The 21,099-nt window shown below is 38.3% G+C and overlaps 1 protein-coding gene across 7 annotated transcripts in view; it reads left to right on the top strand.

Annotated features, from left to right (window-relative positions):
• The window catches only part of LOC120517328 (protein TANC2), a 434,594-nt gene that overhangs the window by 243,335 nt on the left and 170,160 nt on the right, over window positions 1-21,099 (top strand). For all 7 annotated transcript variants that reach the window (XM_039739552.1, XM_039739550.1, XM_039739549.1 and 4 more), the window contains one exon: window positions 10,008-10,079. In XM_039739552.1, coding sequence (XP_039595486.1) covers window positions 10,008-10,079 — 72 coding nt within the window. The remainder of the gene's footprint in view (window positions 1-10,007; window positions 10,080-21,099) is intronic.

Genomic DNA, 21,099 nt, shown 5'->3' with positions numbered 1-21,099 from the left:
CCCTTAACACTAGAATTACCAGAGCCTACGAAAAAACTCGTAGATCTGTCCCACCTTAAATTGCTTCACACCTCTCCATCAGCGTCTTTTTTCCTTTAAATGTGTTGATAAGCAGCAAGCAACCTGCTATTACATCCCCCACCGGCACACAGTTTTCTCAGTTCAAGTCTGTTTGCTTGCGTGTCAGTTGCTTGAAGTTGTATAGAGTGAGAAGTCAAGCAAAATGACAGCTTTTATGAATACTATATTGTTATTTGGAACACATGCATTTCATGTGTGTTCCGTGTCTTCAACAATCTATGTACAGTAAACACATCGTTAAAACAGAAACGTTTTTCATGTTTTAGTAATAATTGACAAAATGTAGACATGAAGTGTATAATGTGTGAAGCCTGATTTCCAAATATCAAATTAACATTTTCACAAAAGGTACAAATATAACAGAACAATTGCGCCTCTATTCAAGAATATAACTGCAGGAAATGAACCGGTGTTAGGGTGCGACATCGACACGCATTTACTACAATCGCTTCAGTGGCAGAATGGTATCAACTGTTGACTGGTAATCAAAACTTCACGGGTTCGATCCCGGACGAGTCTGTTTTGAGAAGTGAACTGCTCTTATTCTTACTATTTTAGAATAAAAACATGCATTTGATTTCAATCTGTAACAGCAGTGTCAGATTTGGGGGGGTAGGTTCGTGAACGCGACTGAGAAAATAAAACTGAATAAAAAAAAAAAACACAAAGCTAACCTTTACGAGTATCATACATTTACACCGGCTTTTACAGACTGAAACCAAATGTATGTTTTTATTTTAAAATAGTAAGAATAACAGCAGTTCACTTCTCAAAACGGACTTGTCCGGGATCGAACCCGTGAAGTTTTGACTACCAGTCAATAGTTGATACCATTGCGCCACTGAAGCAGTCATAGTAAATGTGTGTCGATGTCGCACCCTAATGCGGGTTCTTTTTCTGCAGTTATATTCTGGAATTGAAGCGTACTTGTTTTGTTATATTTGTATCGTTGTGAAAGTGTTTATTTGATATTTGAAAATCAGGCTTAACACATTAAACACTTCATGTCTATATTTTGTCAATTATTACTAAAACATGAAAACCGTTTCTGTTTTAACGATGTGTTTACTGTACATAGATTGTTGAAGACACGGAACACACAAGAAATGCATGTGTTCCAAATAACAATATAGTATTTATTAAAGGTGTGATTTTGCTTGACTTCTCACTCTATACAACTTCAGGCAACTGACACGCAGGTGAACAGACTTGAGTTGAGAAAACTGTGCGCCGGTGTGGGATGTGATAGCAGACTGCTTGCTGCTTATCAACACTTTTAAAGGACAAAAGACGCTGATGGAGAGGTGAGAAGCGATTTAAGGTGATATGGATTTCCGAGTTTTTTCGTAGGCTCTGGTAATTCTAGTGTTAAAGAAGGAGAAACTCCTATATAGATATATGTTGGTATAGTAACTATATTTACATACTAAAAATAAAATATGTACACAAAAGAGAAGCATTCACACATAGTTATTATAAATAAAGATCTATTTTTATAATAAATGAAAACATATTAAACAAAATTATATATAAGTACAGAAATGAATTTAATTGTAAGCAAAAAAAAAAGGATCAACAAAAGTATAACAGAATACTGCAAGTAATTGCATCAAGTAGAGTTAAAGATGGTAAGATTTGCATTGGGTGTGATGAGGATGGACAGGATTAGAAATGAGGACATTAGAGGGTCAGCTCAGGTTGGGAGACAAAGTCAGAGAGGCGAGATTGCATTGGTTTTGACATGTGCAGAGGAGAGATGCTGGGTATATTGAGAGAGAAGGGTGCTAAGGATAGAGCTGCTAGATAAGAGGAGAAGAGGAAGGCCTAAGAGAAGGTTTATGGATGTTGTGAGTGAAGACATGCAGGTGATGGGGTTGACAGAACAAGATGATGAGGACAGGCTGAGATGGAAAAAAATGATCAAAGATTAATAAGCAAAAGATAACTAGAACAACACCAGGGCTAATTTAATATACAAGAAACCTATAAAGTGGCTTATGCAGGAAATATACGTGTAAAGCACACTCAGTGTCTTCAACAAAATATCACGCCTCCAAGTAAAACAAAAAGGTGTCTTACAAAACAACATAATTAAATTATTCAACTGGAGATTCAAACAATGGTCGAGGCATCTCGAGGGTCAATGTGTTTCAGAAGACTTTCTTCATCTCGGCAGACAGTTCTAACTGAGTTGAATTAAATGAAATCGATTGGGGAAAATAAACAAAAGTTACAAACCAATACTGAAAAAATGCTAAGCAAGGTATTTAAGTCTATAGGGATATCATCATGGTTACATTTTAATAATATCACTGTATATAAATATGTACACTTATACACAAACACCAAAGCAGATTGTACCTCTTATGTTGTTGAGTGTCACACAAGCTCTGGATTGTTTAACAGGGAGTTGAAATTTTATTGTAGAAAATAAAAAAGAAGAGTATGACTCAAAGAAGAAAATAAGCCAAAGTTAACTTTTGTCCATTCATTTTTTTGTCTGAATCTGCTTTTTCAGCACTGTGGGGAACAGTGTCTTATCTTGGCAAGGCTTCACACAGCCATTCATTCCAGAATTGTTGGAACAAAGAAAACCTGACCAGTGAAATGAACTTCCTACCACTACTCTAAGAAGCGGTTATTGTTGATTTTACAAACATCTGTAAAGAAATGGATGTCAGACTAAAAATGACAATATGAAAAATGCAGATCTAGTGGATTTTAGTTTTCTGGACAGTTTACCCTGACATGAACGTTATATAAAATAACAAAAGATTTGAAGAACAGGAGATGTTGGGGTGTACCTGACCAGTATTTTAATATCTCTTTTAATAGTCTATTCACGTAGGACAGTGGTTTTCAAAGTCTTTTCCTATGGATCCCCTGTGCTTTGGTGTTTTTGTTGTAGCCATTTTCTCTGTTTAATTGGACAATACATGCTGCTGTTTTTCTTCTTGTATTGTTTTTTTTTTTATTATTTGTATATTTTCATAAAAGCTCAAGAAAACTTGAATAACCTGTTTTAAATGTAGTACACCTTATTTGATTATATATTTAGTAAATGTGTAACTGTTAAATGATTATTGACTTTTAATATTTCGTAAACCCTTGCACTACTCAGAGGTTTTACATGTAAAGAGTGCCATTAAAAAATCAGTTCTGTTCAAGCTGCCTTATTATGGGTAAAGGCACACCCAACCTAAATACATAATCAAATTTTGTATTTAATGCACTGTAGGTATACATTTACATGATTGCTCTCTTAATGTAAACTAGGTATTTCATCATTCTGGTACATTCTAATATCCTGTAAAGCCCAACAGATTGACATGTGAGGAAGCATCTTCAGCAAGGTATTAAAACACTGTCAAAGCAGGAACCCCCATGGAATCAAATAATTCAGAGTTTGAAAGAAGAATTTTCAGGTGTGAAACAGTGGTCAGATATTGCATATAAAACACAAAATTAAAAAAAAGAATTCTAGAACCAGCCATCACAGTCACCTCAGACATATAAGTCTGGAACTCAGACACTTTACTGGGACCTGCAAAGAGGAACTTGGTGTCATTGAACAAGTAGAGTCATTAGAGCCAGTCATGACAGTCATACAGAACGCTATTATATCTGCTCTTCTTTCTCTGTGGTGGTGTTCTGTGCCACCACCACCTGGTCAGGGCACCACACAGTCCCTACATTGATGGTTTGAAGGCCAGAGGTCCACATGACCATTATCATCTAATTCTTCCACTTGAAACCTGAAAACCATGCAGACTGATTCATCAGATGTGAGGTAGAATTTCCCAGTGGGGGCTGGCCAGGTGGTCTCTTGGCCTTGGAACCCCTGCAGATTTTGTTTTTTTTTTGTGTTTTTTTTCCTCCTGCCCATCTGTAGTTTTTTTTAGTTTTTTTTTTTATTCTGTCCTCCTGGCCTTGTGACCTTACTTTATTCTTTGTCACTTAATATTGCCTAATCTAATTTTTGTTTCATATAAACTTTTCTTTCTCCATCTTTGAGTTACAACATTTGTATTAGAATGTGCTATCGAAATAAATGTTGTTGTATTACATTTTGGTAATTCGCTAGAGGATGAAAAAACACAAAATTGTGAGAGCCCCATTGAATTCTACTCCCATTTTCATTTGGTTTATGCAAACAGGAAAAGTAATTTGTAAAACAGAAGTAAATATGAAGAGATGAATAAAAGAAAGTAAAAGAACCAAGAAAGGAGAGCGGGCTCAGTGGGCTTCATGATGTTGCAGCACTGTGACTGCACTAACTCGCCTGATGCATCGTTATAACCTTATAGATCATGAAACACTGCATAATGGCTTCAGTGTGATGATAAGTACAGACAACAAATCATAGAAGTATTCATGAGGGAAAAAGTACATGTGCCAATAAACAGTGAAATATAATCAAGTAACAAGTAAACCTCGTGGGATTCATTAAAAGGACAGGACAAAAATGTCCAGAGATGAGTGACTAGGCTGATTCCAGGGCTACAGGGGTTGAATTTTGAGGAAAGCTTAAAAGAGCTGAGCCTTTACAGTTTAAGCAAAAGAAGATTAAGAGGTGACATGATTGAAGTGTTTAAAATTATGAAGGGAATCAGTCCAGTGGATCGAGATTTGTATTTTAAAACGAGTTCATCAAGAACACGGGGACACAGTTGGAAACTTGTTAGGAGTAAATTTTGCACAAACATTCCAAAGTTTTTCTTCACACAAAGAACAATAGACACTTGGAATGAGCAACCAAGTAGTGTGGTAGACAGTAAGACGTTAGGGACTTTCAAAACTCGACTTGATGTTTTCTTGGAGGAAACAAGTGGATAGGACTGGCGAGCTTTGTGGGGCTGAATGGCCTGTTCTCGTCTCGAGTGTTCTAATGTTCTAATTGTAAACACAATATTCAACCTTATTCTGATCCACCAAATTTCAGACTTCAGGTTTCTTAAAGCAATTAAATTTGAAATATGATTGGGGGAAACAAAGTCTGATGAACAATATTTAATTGGGAACTGGCACCCTCAGTTCTTTATTCTGCAATACTTTTCAAAATAAATTCACAAAAAGAAACCTTTCTGAAGGGAGACATTGCCATGCAGAAATAGCATCTTGATTTCAATGGACACCTGATGGACAGATTCATTCAAAGGCTGGTCTAGTTTACCAACCAGAGCACAATCTGCAGTAAATTCAAATAAAAGTAAAAGTAGTCAGCTAATTGCAGCATGGCCTGCAAACGTGTTTTTGGTTTGGGGAGTTTTGTAGTGGGTTGTTCTTGGAGTGCATTCTGAATTTTTGACATTGTAAGAGAGCAGAGTGTTCTTGACCACCTTTGCTTCTGTGTAGCCCACCAGCTTAAATATTTTCATTTTTATTTGGCAAAAGTAATTGGGATAAAGTGCAAGCACTCATATGTATAGTAAATCAGTTAATTAGGACCTGAATCATTAAAAACGTTCTGTTTATAAAACATCTAAAATCAACAGATGGGAAGACATAGCGAAACGTAATACTCGAGTCACTGGTGATTTTTTTTTTTGTGTGTGTGTTTTTGTCTCACGCTAATCTTATTGACACCTTTAACTGTGGGATTAAAGGAATACTCCTCACAAAAATTTTTCTTTTTATTTGGTGTGTTGTGATGGCTGAGAAAACACTTTTAATCTCATGATTTTATTGGAAAATGTAGATAACAAACTTTCTCTTAGAAGGGGTGCTAATGGAGAGTCATTCTGGACCACAGCAAACAATATAAAAATGTCCCTGAAACACAAGTGGCACATTACTCATTGTCATATAATCCACACGTCAAGTCATCCTGTCATATGCTCACAATTGACAGAAGGCATGCAGTTTTTACTGAAATATTTTGAAATATCCATGCAGTGCACCTAGAGGAAATAGGAAGTCTTCATTTAATAATATTTTTGCAAGGAATGCTAGCGTTTTGCCTGTTGTGATCATAGAACTGAATGGCTTGATGTGTGAATTATGCGAGGTGAGTAATTTGAGGTATTTCATGGACATTCTTATGTTTTTTACAGTTGCCCAACCAAAAATGCCTGTTCTATCAGAAATTGTATTCTCTCCCTTTTGCATGCCAGCTTGAGGTTAAAAATTGGTCAACTCAGACGCCCATTTTATCAGAATGTTTGTTCTCTGTATAAATTTTTTTTTTCCAGCCACTACTACAAACCACATGAGGTAAGTAACATATAAAAAAAAAAAAAAAAATACATTTTTGGGTGAATTATTCATTTAAGGAAAAGCCTGGGTGTTGGTGACAGAATTGTCACTCCTGCCACCGTATAAAACCTCCCAGTGCTTCACTCCATCTGAACTAGTGTGGTGCGGAGGTGTCACCCATTGCATGACTGCACTCTGGTCCTAATCTGGGGTCCTGAGTTGGTTTGTCATGAGGTGGGTGCGGCAATGCGCTGTACCAGCGTGTGCTCCTAACCCTTCTCTCCTCTCTGTTCATTTAAGCTGATGTTAACTCCACATTACTTGCCTGTCTCTTATAGAGAGCTGTTAGGTCACTCACTGTCTTGAGTGAGTAGCTTTTGTAACCACTGGCTCTCATGTAAAATGAATTGTTATTGATACATCATATTTCATTCTATTTCAATTTCTGTTTTTTTAAACTTTAGATAATGACAATATACTACCTTACCAAAGGCTTTTCTGTGGATTTCATTACTTTGACTTTTCTCTTAAATTCTTCTTGTTCTTTAAAGTCTGTTTTGCTTCCCTATTTTTTAAATGGCCTGTAGAGAAGCCATTGTGTTTTGCCAGTATTGTCTGTTTTATTTCTGCTTTAAACTGCTGCTCTTTGTTTGGACATCCCTTAATAGCCTGTGTAATGAATTGTATTTCCTCACAGAAATGCAAACAGTAGGTGACTGCAGGGATGGACTCTGCCAGTGAGTAGCTGTTAATAAACACCTTTCAGTTTGCACAGAAAAACCAGGCTGCCACCTGCTGCTGTGCTTGGATTTACCTTTCATTTTTTTTTTTTATTTATTATACTTTATTAAACCTGAAGGAAATTACTTGGTTTTCGCATACCCCTTGGGTTCAGAGCGCAGGGTCAGCCCCTGGAGCGATTGAAGGTTAAGGGCCTTGCTCAAGGGCCCAGCAGAGTAGCATCTCGTTTTGGCAGTGATGGGGATTCGAATCGATAACCTTCGGGATACCAGCACAGATCCTTTGCATCTTTCTATGTACTTTCTGGCCAACATATAGTAAGAGTGTTACAGGCGTATATAATCTGTACAGATGTTATGTTGTTTAAGCTTTGGAACAGTTTTTAACCCTCTGTCATAGAAATTCTTCCTTATTTGCAATCAGTTAAGCACCAACATTTTGTAAAAGAAACTGATTTATGTGTTTGCATAAATTGACACGTTGTCAGTAAACTTAAAGTTGATTAGTCTCACTAATGGTATGGAATTATTGTTTTCAGCTTCTTTCAGAAACAACAGTGACAGTGGCTGATCAGTTAAGGTGGTAATTACCCTTCGGTTTAGTCTGAAATGGGAGAACAGTGAATAGAATTTACTGTATGTGGTCTCCTCTTAGAAGCAATATTCTGTGGAGAACGTTCTTGTGAGCATTGTCCTTCAGTAGTTGTCAGTGCTGAAGCAAGGCTGTCAATATGCCCACCTTGCAGCATCAGAGCACTAAAGTTTGGGGTCCTTTTTGCTGACCTAAAAGATGAATGCCTCTGCGTAGGACTTTTTATACTAATGGGCAAATCATCAGGAGTAATAGAAATGGCACTGCACATTTATAAATTTGTGTGTGTAATAAATTATATAACTATGTATGTATGTGTGTACAGGTGCATCTCAATAAATTTGAATATCATTGAAAAGTTAATTTATTTATGTATTTATTTTTTTGTTTTTTATTTCACCTTATAGAATTTCTTGTATTAGGAATTTGTTAGTGTTCGCAAACCCCTTGGGGTCAGAGTGCAGGGTCAGCCGTTGTACAGCACCCCTGGAGCAATTGAAGTTTAAGGGCCTTGCTCAAGGGCCCAGCAGAGTAGGATTTTTTTTGGCAGTGACGGGGATTCGAACTGGCAACCTTCGGGATACCAGCGCTTAACCTCAGAGTTACCACTCCGCCCTAAAGTAATTCAATAATTCAGTAATTCAGTTCAAAAAGTGAAACTCCTATATTATATAGATTCATTACACATAAAGTGATATATTTCAAACGTTTATTTCTTTTCATTTTGCTGATTATTGCCTACAGGTAATGAAAACTGAAAATTCAGTATCTCAGAAAATTAGAATATTACATAAGACCAATAAAAAATGCTTTTGAATACAAAAATGTTGGTCTACTGAAAAATCTGTCCATGTAGGCCCTCAATACTTGGTCAGGGCTGATTTTGCATGAATTACTGCATCAATGTGACGTGGCACTGCTGAGGTGTTATGGAAGCCCAGGATGCTTTGATCGCGGCCTTCAGCTCGTCTGCATTGTTGGCTCTGCTGTCACTCATCTTCCTCTTGACAATACCATGTAGATTCTCTATGGGTTTTGGGTCAGGCGAGTTTGCTGGCCAATCAAGCACAGTGATACCATTGTAATTAAACCAGGTGTTGGTACTTTTGGCAGTGTGGGCAGGTGCCAAGTCCTGCTGGAAAATGAAATCAGCATCTTCAAGCCACTCTTGAACCAGAGACAATGTCAGAAGCATCTTACCTGGGCTAAGGAGAAAACAGACTGGACTGTCACTCAGTGGTCCAAAGTCCTCTTTTCCGATGAAAGTAATTTTGCATTTCATTTGGAAATCAGGGTCCCGGAGTATAAAGGAAGAGAGGAGAGGCATGGAATCCAAGTTGCTCAAGCTCCAATGTGAAGTTTCCACAGTTGGTGATTTGGGGAGCCATGTCATCTGCTGGTGTTGGTCCATTGTGTTTTATCAAGTCCAAAGTCGGCGCAGCCAGACGTCTACCAGCACATTTTGGAGCACTTCATGCTTCCCTCTGCTGACAAGCTTTATGGAGATGCCGATTTCATTTTCCAGCAGGACTTGGCACCTGCCCACACTGCCAAAAGTACCAATACCTGGTTTAATTACCATGGTATCACTGTGCTTGATTTGCCAGCAAACTCACCTGACCTAAACCCTGTAGAGAATCTATGAAGAGGAAGAAGAGAGACAGCAGAACCAACAATGCAGACAAGCTGAGGCCGCGATCAAAGCATCCTGGGCTTCCATAACACCTCAGCAGTGCCACAGGCTGATCGCCTCCATGCCACGCCACATTGATGCAGTAATTCATGCGAAAGGAGCCCTGACCAAGTATTGCGTGCGTACATGGACATGCTTTTCAGTAGGCCAACATTTTTGTATTCATAATAATTTTTTATTGGTCTTATGTAATATTCTAATTTTCTGAGACACTGAATGTTGAGTTTTCATTACCCGTAGGCCATAATCAGCAAAAAGAAAAGAGTAAATGCTTGAAATATATCACTCTGTGTGTAATGAATCTATAGAATATTATTAACTTTTCAATGATATTCTAATTTATTGAGATGCACCTGAAAAAAATATAGACAGCCGCTCTTTCTACTCTTGGCCTCCTTGCAGATTAAGTAATCCACTCAGTCATAAAGTAAGTTTATAGTACTTTGAACTGCCAGATTTTTATTCCTAGTGAAGCCGCAAAAAAATGTCTTGTGAAAATAAATGTCTGGAACTGAACTGGAATGGGAAATAGGAAGGAAAACTGTGTCCCAAGCCTTGTGAGTAGAAATACTAGGAATATAATCTGGATAATTCCTGCGTACATCTTGACAATTTTACCTTCCTTCTTTAGAGGTTGCCAAGCTGTATTGGGCACCATTTCCTCACCTTTTTAAATAATTCTCTTTGTCTCGCTGTCATTCTACAGATGGTGGTAACGAGGACTCCACAGAACCCAGATCGACCAATGTAGATTCCTGTTTGAGCCGCACTGGGCAAGGTAGGCAGCTGCAACACTTCTTTTACATTGCAAATCTATTAATTTCACCTCATAAGCGGCACCAGATGTATAATTTGATCCTTGTGATACAACATCCAGCCATCCATCCATTATCCAGCCCACTATATCCTAACTGCAGGGTCACGGGGGTCTGCTGGAGCCAGTTCTAGCCAACACAGGGCGCAAGGCAGGAAACAAACCCAGGGCAGGGCGCGCACACCAAGCACACACCAGGGACAATTTAAGATCGCCAATGCAACTAACCTGCATGTCTTTGGACTGTGGGAGGAAATCGGAGTACCCGGAGGAAACCCACGCAACACGGGGAGAACATGCAAACTCCACGCAGCGAGGACCCAGGAAGCGAACTCGGGTCTCCTAACTGCGAGGCAGCAGCACTACCCACTGCGCCACTGTGCCGCCTGTGATACAACAATCAAACAATTTTGCATCTGCTCCTTATTGTACAATTTAGCTTGCACTTATGTAGATTGCCCTGAAGGGTCAGGGAGGCCAGTTGCCATTGATCATTTGAACTGTCTGTTTATAACTAACTGTGGACCCCTGACTTTCCTCTGGAGTGCTGCTGCTTTCTGGAGTTTTTCTTTTCCTCTCCTCCAGTGTCCACTGGCCTAGTCTCAGGTGTAATGGAATTAGACCCCATTTTCATTATTTGTTTATGCTAATCTTTGAAAGTGATTTAGTGTTCTGTGTGCTTAATGTAATTTATGTCTTCATGGATTAAAAGAATATGTTGTTTATAATTTAGGTTAGATTAGATTGTATAAATTTTATTGGTCCTAAGGGGAAACACAGTGGCATACAACAGCAGAAACTTAAAAAATAAGGATATAAACACACAAGATAAATACAGCCAATCAATCAATCAATGTATATTGTGTAGATACTCTGAAATGAACTTAACAAAGACATCGAGAGAAAGCACTGAATTATCTGATAGCAGTGGGCAGAACAAAACCCCACTAACTATATTAAACATTAACAGAAACAGTCTTTAACAGAACATTTCAGATGAAAGGTACTGATGTCATAATTTGTGCATATCCAACTGGTAGACACTTTTCAGAGACTTTAAATTCCTGTTTTTCGTCTACTGCTCCTCTTAAATGTGGTGTTCCTCAGGGATTAATTTTGGGTCCTGTCTTATTATCTATATACCTTCAACCTATTGGAGCGATTTTTAGGAAATTTAACATTTCTTTTCACTGCTACGCTGATGATACACAGGTTTATATTCCCGTCTACAACTCTGCAATGAATCAACTGCACAACTGTCTTTCTGAACTAAGATCCTGGATGGCTAATAATTTTCTTGATCTAAATCAAAATAAAATGGAGGTGCTTATAGTGGGTCCATCATCTAAACCCCAAATTGGCCTTGAACTTCTCTGTCTTATGCAAAAATCAAATCCGCAGTCTTGGTGTTATCTTTGACAGTAACCTCTCTTCTGAGAAACAGATTAATTCTGTAGTCAAGAGTAGCTTTTTCCAGCTTCGTCTTTTAGGTAAGATAAAGCCTTTTTTATCTTCTAGGGATCTTCAGAAAGCTACATATGTTTTTATCTTTTCTTGCCTTGATTACTGCAACTCGCGGCATTCTGGGATTAGCAAATCGCTGATATGCAGTGTGACAGATATCACTCCCTTGAACCCCTGTCCAAGACTCCAGACACCGGATAAAAGTCCAAAAGTTGACTTTATTTATATGCAACAGTGCACAAAGCACCCTCTCCTCCGCAATACTCCTTAAACAAATCACAATACTGTACAATTACAATCAGATGCGTTGCCCTCCTACCACCCAGCTCAGCTCCCCGTCTGGGAGCTCCCACAGTCCTTTTATATTCCTTGACCCAGAAGTGTTCCCAATCCCCAGTCCATGTGATTCTTTATCACTTCTTGGTCAGATACAAAGTCCTTTTCTTCGCCCCCGGAAGCACGTCATTCACCTTGTCCATGTGATTCAAGCGTAGTTCCGGGGCGTAAGGCAAATAACCATCGTTCCTCCCTGCAGCGTCTCCTAGTGGCCCCCATGGCATCCAGCAGGGCTGTGTATAAAAACTCCAATGTCCATGATGCCTTGCTGGTCTTCGGGGGACCTCCATACTGCAGGGAGGGCTCAACCTGGCGGCTTGGGGGTATTGGCCAGGATGAACAGCTGGCCGTACACCACAGCAGGTTACAGTTGGTCCAGAATGCTGCCGCTCGCTTCCTGGTTGGGGCAAGAAAGTCTGACTGTGTTTCTCCAATATTACCTTCTTTACACTGGCTGCCTGACAGTTTTCGAATTGATTTTAAAATCCTGTTGCTGGTTTTTAAATCTTTACATGGGCTTAGCTCCTGCCTCTTTATCTGAATTGTGTTTTTTACACCAGCCATCCAGAGTGCTTAGATCTTCTGGTCGGTTGTCTCTTGTTGTCCCTCGTACCAAGTGTGAAACTAAGGGGGGCAGACAGGGCTTTTTACAGTTGCTGCTCCTCGCCTGTGGAACTCTTTACCTCGTCACATAAAGGAGTCGTCTACAATTGAACTGTTCAAGACGAGATTAAAGACTCATTTCTATTCACTTGCTTTCCGTGACTTTCAGTAATTCTGATGGTGTCCTCATTGTGATTATGTAATCTTACTTCTATTTATTATTTTTTTTTTATGTTCATTTATTTTATTTCTATTTGCATGTTTTTTCTTCTTTTACTGTAAAGCCACAGCATTCCTATGTTGTTTTAAATGTGCTATATAAATAAATTGACATTGACATATTGTACCCACATTCATACAATGAAAAAGAACTCATCCTGAGTCTCTGGTTTCTGTATTGACATCTTCAAAGACCTGACTTTTAATTCCCTCTTTGGCTTGTGTGTCTTGACATTGCAAGAGACTTTAGTTTGTTCCAGTGCAAAATATATTTTGTTTTTTATCTCACAATGTCTTTCCTTTAGATTTGCATGCCTTTTAATTCATGGACAGATTTTCACTAATCTTTTGACTTCTATGCCTTTTAGGCATTCACATAATAATTAGTAGCTAGCAAGGTAATCGCAAGGGAATTACATAAGTACAGTATTGAGGACACCCGGACTTCAGTAAATATTTAGTCACTCAAAACTGGAATATATTTTGTGAAAACACTTGTTTGGATTTATTTGCAGTCTTAAAAATCAAGAATATTCTCTGCCTTGTAGAGGACATTTTCTTTAAGCTTTAGAGCTTTTAGTTCTTGTTTATAATGGTGGGATATCAGCTGCAATTGCAAGTCTTCTAAAATCGTTCAGCTTCAGTCAGCTCAGCAACTGTAAAGTGGAAATGACAGTAGACCAAAATTGTGGAACTTTGTTTTTGAAGTACTGAGACTTATTTTCAAATCTTGAAATTGTGACTAGGTGTTCTTTTCAGCACTGTCCAGAAACACAATTTCTCCTTTTGGTAATTTTTCATTTTAAGCAATGAATTTGTATAACCTTTGGATAAGAAATAAAAAATGAAATAAAGAAATAGATTTGGGCAGTCTAGATTAAAATTTGAAAATCTAAGTACAGCCATCGCTCTTTCTTTGACTTTTCTATTTATGGTTTTTGACTATACCAGCTCTTCCTTTTTTCTTTTTTAGTAACATTCATTTGACGCATTAGGTATCTGTACAGTTTAACGTTGTGTTATTTGTTTGGCTGTGATGTGCTTTTTCAGTGGATACTTCCATTACAGTATCTTATTTAGCTAGCTAGCTATTATACAAAGCATGCCAACTGATTCACTCACTCATCCACAAAAACACTTTGTAATTTAGTTAATAAGCTAAGAAAAGATATTTCTATATATCAGTATTTAGGGGTAACTCCACGAAATGAAATACCCCAAAATCTCAAAACAATTCTTAGAAGGATTTGTTAAAGAAAAAAAAAATAGCTGATGTGTTTTTTTTGTCAATAACTATATGTTTTGATATTTATTAATATTACTAGCAAAATACCCGCGCTTCGCAGCATTGAAGTAGTGTGTTAAGTTATGAAAAAGAAAAGGAAACATTTTAAAAATAGCGTAACGATTGTCAATGCAAATGTCGCAGGCTTATTTTAGTATTGAGAGTGAATTTGAAGTTTGTAAAGAGTTTAATTTATGATTGTAAATGCCGTGTATGAGAAATGCACATTTTTCGGATGTAAGGATCTCTTTGTAAACAACGTTAAAATGACCAAGCTGTCTGCTGAGCTCACTTTTGAGCAATGCGGCGTACAATTGGCCATGTGAGAAGCCATCTTGTGTCAAGTCAATGCCGACCTTTTTTTTTAGTCTTCTCCTGTGACTTATTTATTGTCATAGCGAAGCAGACCCTTACTGGAAATTGGAGGGTCTGCCGGAAGTCTCCAGCCAGCAAGACTGTCAAGCCTCCCATCATTTGTGTCGTGTTTCTGATGTCTTGTAGGGTCCTGTCTAAAACCTCAACACCTGGTCTGTGTACCATAGTGCATTCATTCCATTTAATGAGCTTACAATCACTCAGCACTTGCGCCATGGTGCTCTGCTTATGTTACACATAGGGGAATCGGTATGGGTGAGGTTTAGAGGTAGTCTGAAAGAAGAATGAGTAATCCTTGAAGCGGTGGAGTAAAGAAGAAGGGAGCAGTGAGTACGACAAACAGCTGAGCAGAGTAACGAAGCGAGTGAGGAGGCACATGAGTGTGGGATGTCAGTAATGTATATAGGCAGGGATCCAACCACGTGGTAGGTGCGCGGACAGCGGCCGTGCGGAAAAAGGAATGGGGACCAGGGGTGGCCCTTATGTGTCTCTGCCGTGAAATAAATCGTCAGTTAATGGAAATAAGGAATGAAGCTGCCAAAAGGAGAGGTCAGTTCCGAAAGTTCCTTACAGCATAATGGTGAGAACCGCCAAAAAGAAGAAAATTTCTGAAAGTTCGTTATGGGGCATGGCGTGAAATGAAACATACTTAACATTTGTAAGTACAGTGTAAAGGATGAGCATGGGAAATTTGGGCTTCCTACATATATTGGAAGCCGCAGAAATAGTGAGGAGGGGTTTCCCCTATCTTTGTATACAGTTTAGGGGGTACACCTGTTTCCCCCCCTTGGGTGTTGCAATAGTATATAAAGCATACCTAACTACTGTAAGTACACTGCAAGGAATGAGCATGTGAAATTTCAGCTTCCCACCTATATGGAAAGTGGGAGAATTAGTAATGAGTAAGTGAGAGCTTTGCCTATTTATTTATATATATATATATATATATATATATATATATATATATATATATATATAAATATAGATAGATATATATATATAGACAAAAGATAGATAATGCTCTACAGTATGCTGAGAATGAGCTTTGTGCTGACGAAGACAGAGCAGTAGTTCTTGATGGGCCTCATGAATAGCACCTTTAGCCCATAGGTGACTGAAGAAGGGATTGTGTCCTGGATAGAAAAAAAGATGTCATCATATTATAAACTGGAAAAAGAAATTTCAGCAAGGAAAAAATACTGTACTTGAGTGAATGATGTAAACAAACAAAAATCACAAAGATATAGTAATGATGATAGGTAAACCTGTACTACTGTATTATAAGTCTCTATTAATAGGTACTGGTGAGGAGTGTTGGGAGGGATGGTGGTTGGATGTGACAAATACAGTACACATACTTTGAGGTGTGGAAACTTCCAGGGAAGATTTCATAGAAATAGGCAGAGTAGGCTGTCACGGAAATGAAGCTACGGTGAATTTGACCATAAGAGGAGGATAGTTCCCAGGTGAAACTTTTTCTGGGAGGCAGGTATGCTATGAGTCCAGAACATCAGAGTGGACATGAGGGATTAACAACACTGTGCTACGGGGTCAGAGCTGCGGAGCAGGGTTCAGAAACGTGTGCAGCATGGCATGCTTCAAGGCCAAGACACCGGAGCAGGTTACAGAGATATTTGAGGTGCCCTCTGAACCCATAGCATTGGAGCTTCTAAGTGGAAGATGTGACGGATGGCCGGGGGCCCATGCCTGGCCGGGATGCCCCTGCAGCATATGTACTAGGGGAGCAAGCATGGGAAGCGCAACATCTTTCCCTGGACGCTAGATGGCAGCCTCCCTGGGTTGCAGAGGTGTCTCAAACTACCTTAGGGTTGGAGTTTTGTGCAGCCCTGTTGGGTTCCGCAGGCGCCGCCAGGGGGTGCTGCAGTAAGAGCTACTGGACCCTTCTGGGCACTAGTTTCACCACACCCGGAAGTGCAACCAGATGTCGGCAATCAAGCCCCTGGAGCACTTCTGAGTGCCCAATACAAGGGACCAGAAACCACCACTGAGTGGCCAGAGTCGGATGGAGGAGGACGAGGTTGCCTGGGAGGGGAGTGGTGGTGCAGGAGAAGAAAGTGCGTGGTGTGTTGGTGTTTTGGGACTGTGTTGTGGCTGGGGACACAGGGAAGATGTGTTCCCCCCAGCTGAAGAAAAATATTTTATATGTGCCTCCGTGTCCATTTGTGTCGGGTCAGGCGCCTATATAGTGCTTTTTGTTACAAAGATAACAACATAATGTAAATTGTTCTCAACCCTTTACAGATTTTCCAGTGTTTTGATTGATAATATACAGCTCATTGACTCCAACTCCAAGAAACCTTTATGCTGTGTTCATTTCCTTTACACCTTTTAGGTGGTTAATTACAATATATAGTCACATTTTTCATTATTCTTACTTATCACCCATTTTAATTCAAAAGAATACACTTTCCTGTAAAATTGTGTTTTGCAGTGACCATCAGCAAAAGACAGTTCACTAGAAAAAGCAGGAAATGATCAAATGCAGGAATGTCTTCCCCATGGGCAACTGTTTTATGGCATGTTCGAGAGTTAGCAGCCGCAGTAACCTAATAATGTTAACGTCATCATCCAAGGTGACTTACAACATCAGAGATACAATTGGTTCCGTTTCTTGAGTTTTTCTAGTTGGAGCACATGCAGGGACTTACTGCTCATGCGGACACAGTATCAGTAGCAGGATCTGAACCCACAGCCTTTAAAGTCCAAGCCTTAACAATGCTTTCCAATAATATTAGCCATTGGTTTTAAAAAATAAAAATATTGTATACAGAAAAAGTGCTTGGTTACTTACACAGTACTTCTGCTAAAACAGATTCACTGACGACATTATGACGGACACCCATCGTCTTATGAATTTTTCCAGGCGAAGCCGTGTGACAGAGCAAGTGTCCATATCATCTTAGAGAAAGGCACCAAAAGAAGCAAAAAAAAAAACGTGAAGGCAATTGAAAAAGTAGCGCAGTTTTTTTTCCTGGGATTCAACATAATTTTTATAAGTCTGTTTGGCTGTGAGACGTGTCCACCGTGCTGGACTGCTTGTGTGAGGCGCGCGTTTCATTTACACGAGACTGATGAAGACATAGTTTCTCACTGATGTCCAGCACCTATTCCCATTAGTGGTATTAACATTTTCACAATGAAGTCATTGTTGAATGAACTGTTTTATGTCATGAAGAAGTCAAGAGTTGATGACTATATAGATGTTTAAGAGTGTTTCAGTTATATTTAGGGGAATTCTTTTTTTTTTTCATTTCATTTTTTTTATTCTTTCCTATTTGAAATAATGGGAAACAGTTTTTGCTCTTCCTTTTTTTTTTTATAACTTTTCTAACCGATTACGGGAATGGATTAGAATTGGATAACGAGGGGATGACTGTATGGTAAAAACAGAGGTTTGAGAAGCTGTGTTCTTTAAATTTGGTAATGCAGTTCAGCTTAGCCTTATTTAAGCGCATTACCTAATACACACATTACAAACTAATATCATGAAGCCTACAGGCTCACTGAAATCTGGGAAGACTCAGCCTCCGGCAGCAAGCTAATTGTATTAGACATTGTAATGAAAAAAGTACCAATAATAAACAAATGGTTTGTAATAATCAGAGCGTAATTTTCTGTTTATCGCTATCATGACTCTCTCCTAGTAACATCTCCCTGTTTTACAATCACTGTGGAAAGGGCTGTTCACAGAGTGTTTTTATCTGTGCGCTTTGCTTAAAGCATTTTACAGTTTCGTTTAAGGTTTTTTGCTTGCAGAAATGTTGGGTGTTTGAAGCATAAGGAAAAGGGCATCTCTTAATCCAGATTTACATTTAAACTGGGCCACTTCACCATTCCTGCCGGGTCAATGTCAGTATTCTTTCTGAAAAGCACATTTTAGTTTGGTGAAATTCTGTTAGAATCATTAAGTTTTTTTTTTTTTTTTTCTTTTAATGTTAATATCTTTTCATTTTGGTGTGCCACATTAAAATAAACCCAGCAGGGAGTTTGCCACAGCTTGAAAAATCTTGGGCACCATTTCCATAAATCTACCCACACACTTTCATTAGTTGCTTTTTCCTGAGCTTGTGAGTCAGAACTATGGATGCAGGGCAGAATCACAATTAGGACGTAGTGTACACCCACACAAATCCTCACTGGGGCAGTATCCTCCAGAAGCATATTTGTGGACTGTCATCTGCAAGGTAGAGAATATTCATAACCATCACATAAGCAGCTCCATGCTGGCATTCAACCTAGATTCATGTCTGTATTGTGTCTTAAGAATTATTGCCAGTCTTGATAAAGATAAAAAAACAGCAGAGATAATTGAGTTTATTGGATGGCCTTAAAATGGAAAAGTGTAGGCTTTAATACAATTAGAGTACAATGCTACCCCCTTCATAATTGGTTTTCTGCCTTATGCTGATGATATTAGGATAAGCTCTAGTCCCCCAAGACCCTAAACCTGAATTAAGCACAAGAATGGAGAGAATAGATAGATTTTTGAAAGTTTCCAGATAGGCAGCTTTTTAAATCAAAATTCAAATTATTGGATATACTCTCTATCCTTGGCTGTGTATAACAGCATTAGCTAATAATGGAGAACACACTAGGAAGGATCTTACGCTCTTCATCTTGATCCTGTGAGCCTAAAGCGTACGTTCTCCAGATCCCTGATGTCCTTTGGTCTGAAAAGAATGGACTTTTCGATTCACTACATGGGCTGTCAGCCTGATTTGTGCCTTCAAGTGAGCTGACCATTGCACATTATTCATACAACTTTCAATCAGTGATTAATTTGTATGTGTTTGCTTAGGGTCAAATGGATTATGAGATTTGGTGTTTTGTAGATATATTTAGCGTGTAATGTATAAGCTTGTTGGACATTTTTTATGCCTCTTAGCCTGAAATGTGTTTTTTTTTTTGTAATATTCTTTTTTAAGAGAAAAAAAGCTAAACTTTGATCTCAGTGATATTTGATAATGGACAATATACCTTATTTGAACAGAATACCATCTGTACCAAAATGAAATATAATGGCAATTATGAAATGAACAATCGTGAAAAAGTAAAGTGACATGAGACATTAAATTGTGAAGTAAATGCATAATTAAATAAAAAAAACACCGTGTTATCACAAAATTCAGTACATCATTTTATTTTAGTTTAACAGTGTAGCTTTATTTTTAAATACCATTTTTTTATTTTACAGTGGGACTTTCCCAAATGGTGGGTTTAATTTCAGAATGCTTCCTTTCATGATAGTCTCATCACTTGTTGATCGAGTCCAAAAGGCTAAACCTGTTCCTATTGGTTTGTCAAATCCTTTTGTTCCTATTGGTTAGTCTATTCCTGGGGTGGCCAACTCTGATCCTACAGGTTTTCATTCTATTTTCTTAATTAGTGACCAGTTTTTGTTACTAAATAACTTTATTTAATTTATTTGCTATTCAATACTCAGACCCTTTAAATCGGGACAGAGCAGCATCGGTCCTGGAGGACTGCAGTGGCTTCAGGTTTTTGTTCCAACCCAATTGCTTCATGAGAAATCATTACAGTGTTCATGAAGCACTAATTGCTCAAGTGACATTTTCTGCTTCATTTTAATTGTCTTGCTTGTTAAGATTTTGCTTAATTGCTTATTAGACGGCTGTATTCATTGTTTTAACTGCTCCTTATTAGCAATAAGATGCAACCAGCAGTTCTTCATCTAGTTTGTCTCAATTTCCACCTGTGTGTATTCATTATTCACTATTTGGTTTAATTAAGTATTCAGAAGGAAACTGAAGAGAAAGTGAAGAACTGAAAATTATTGGATGATAAATGTGTCATTAGAAAGGAAAAATAAATCTGTGATTTAGGAATGACTTGACATTGCAGAGTTAAAACACTAACAAGTCATGATATTAAATAAGATCTTTTAGTCGTGGGGATTGCCTTGTAATTAACACTAGAATTACCAGAGCCTACTAAAAAACATTTTTTTGTCCGTGCGACTTTGGTTTATTTTATTTATTTATTTTTTTTAACCATAATTCAGCGTGAGCAGGAACACTCAATAAAACTGAACAAAAAAAAAAATCAAGTGACGGTAAGATACGAAGAAGGCAGATTCAGCTGCGTTTGTGTGTCAGCTTTTATCCATCCAGATCAGAGAATGGCCATTGCCTCATAACACTACTCACATCTACAGTTACTCCCAGTTTCAAATAAAAACTAACAGCGTCAGATCCCCTCTGGGGCGGTAGCATGTATCGTGATCGTGAGTGAGAGAATAAAAGTGAAAATAAAAGGTAACTTTTACAAGTACAGTACTATAAATGTACATGGTCTGTTACAGAAGCAAACCAAATGTATGTGTTCACTGTATAATATTAACAATAAGAGCAGCTCACTACTGAAAACGGCAAATATAGGAGGCAGTGGGGATCGAACCGGGGACTCTTGATTACAAGTCAGCAAATCTTACCACTACGCCACAGAAGCTATTGTCTTGTCTTTGAACCTTTTGTGAAAGTGTTTATTTGATCTTTGGACTTCAGGCTTCATACATTATATAGTTTATGCCTACATTTTGTCATTTACTACTAAAATATTTAAAACGTTTCTGTTTCAAAGATGTGTCTACACAGATTATTTCAGAAACGGAACACACATGAAATGCATGTGTTCGAAATAACGATCTATTATTTCCACTCT

The sequence above is a fragment of the Polypterus senegalus genome, chromosome 17 (assembly GCF_016835505.1).
Source record: "Polypterus senegalus isolate Bchr_013 chromosome 17, ASM1683550v1, whole genome shotgun sequence".
NCBI lineage: Eukaryota > Metazoa > Chordata > Cladistia > Polypteriformes > Polypteridae > Polypterus > Polypterus senegalus.
The sequence above is the reverse complement of the archived record's forward strand: the minus strand, read 5'-3'. Positions and strand labels throughout refer to the sequence as shown.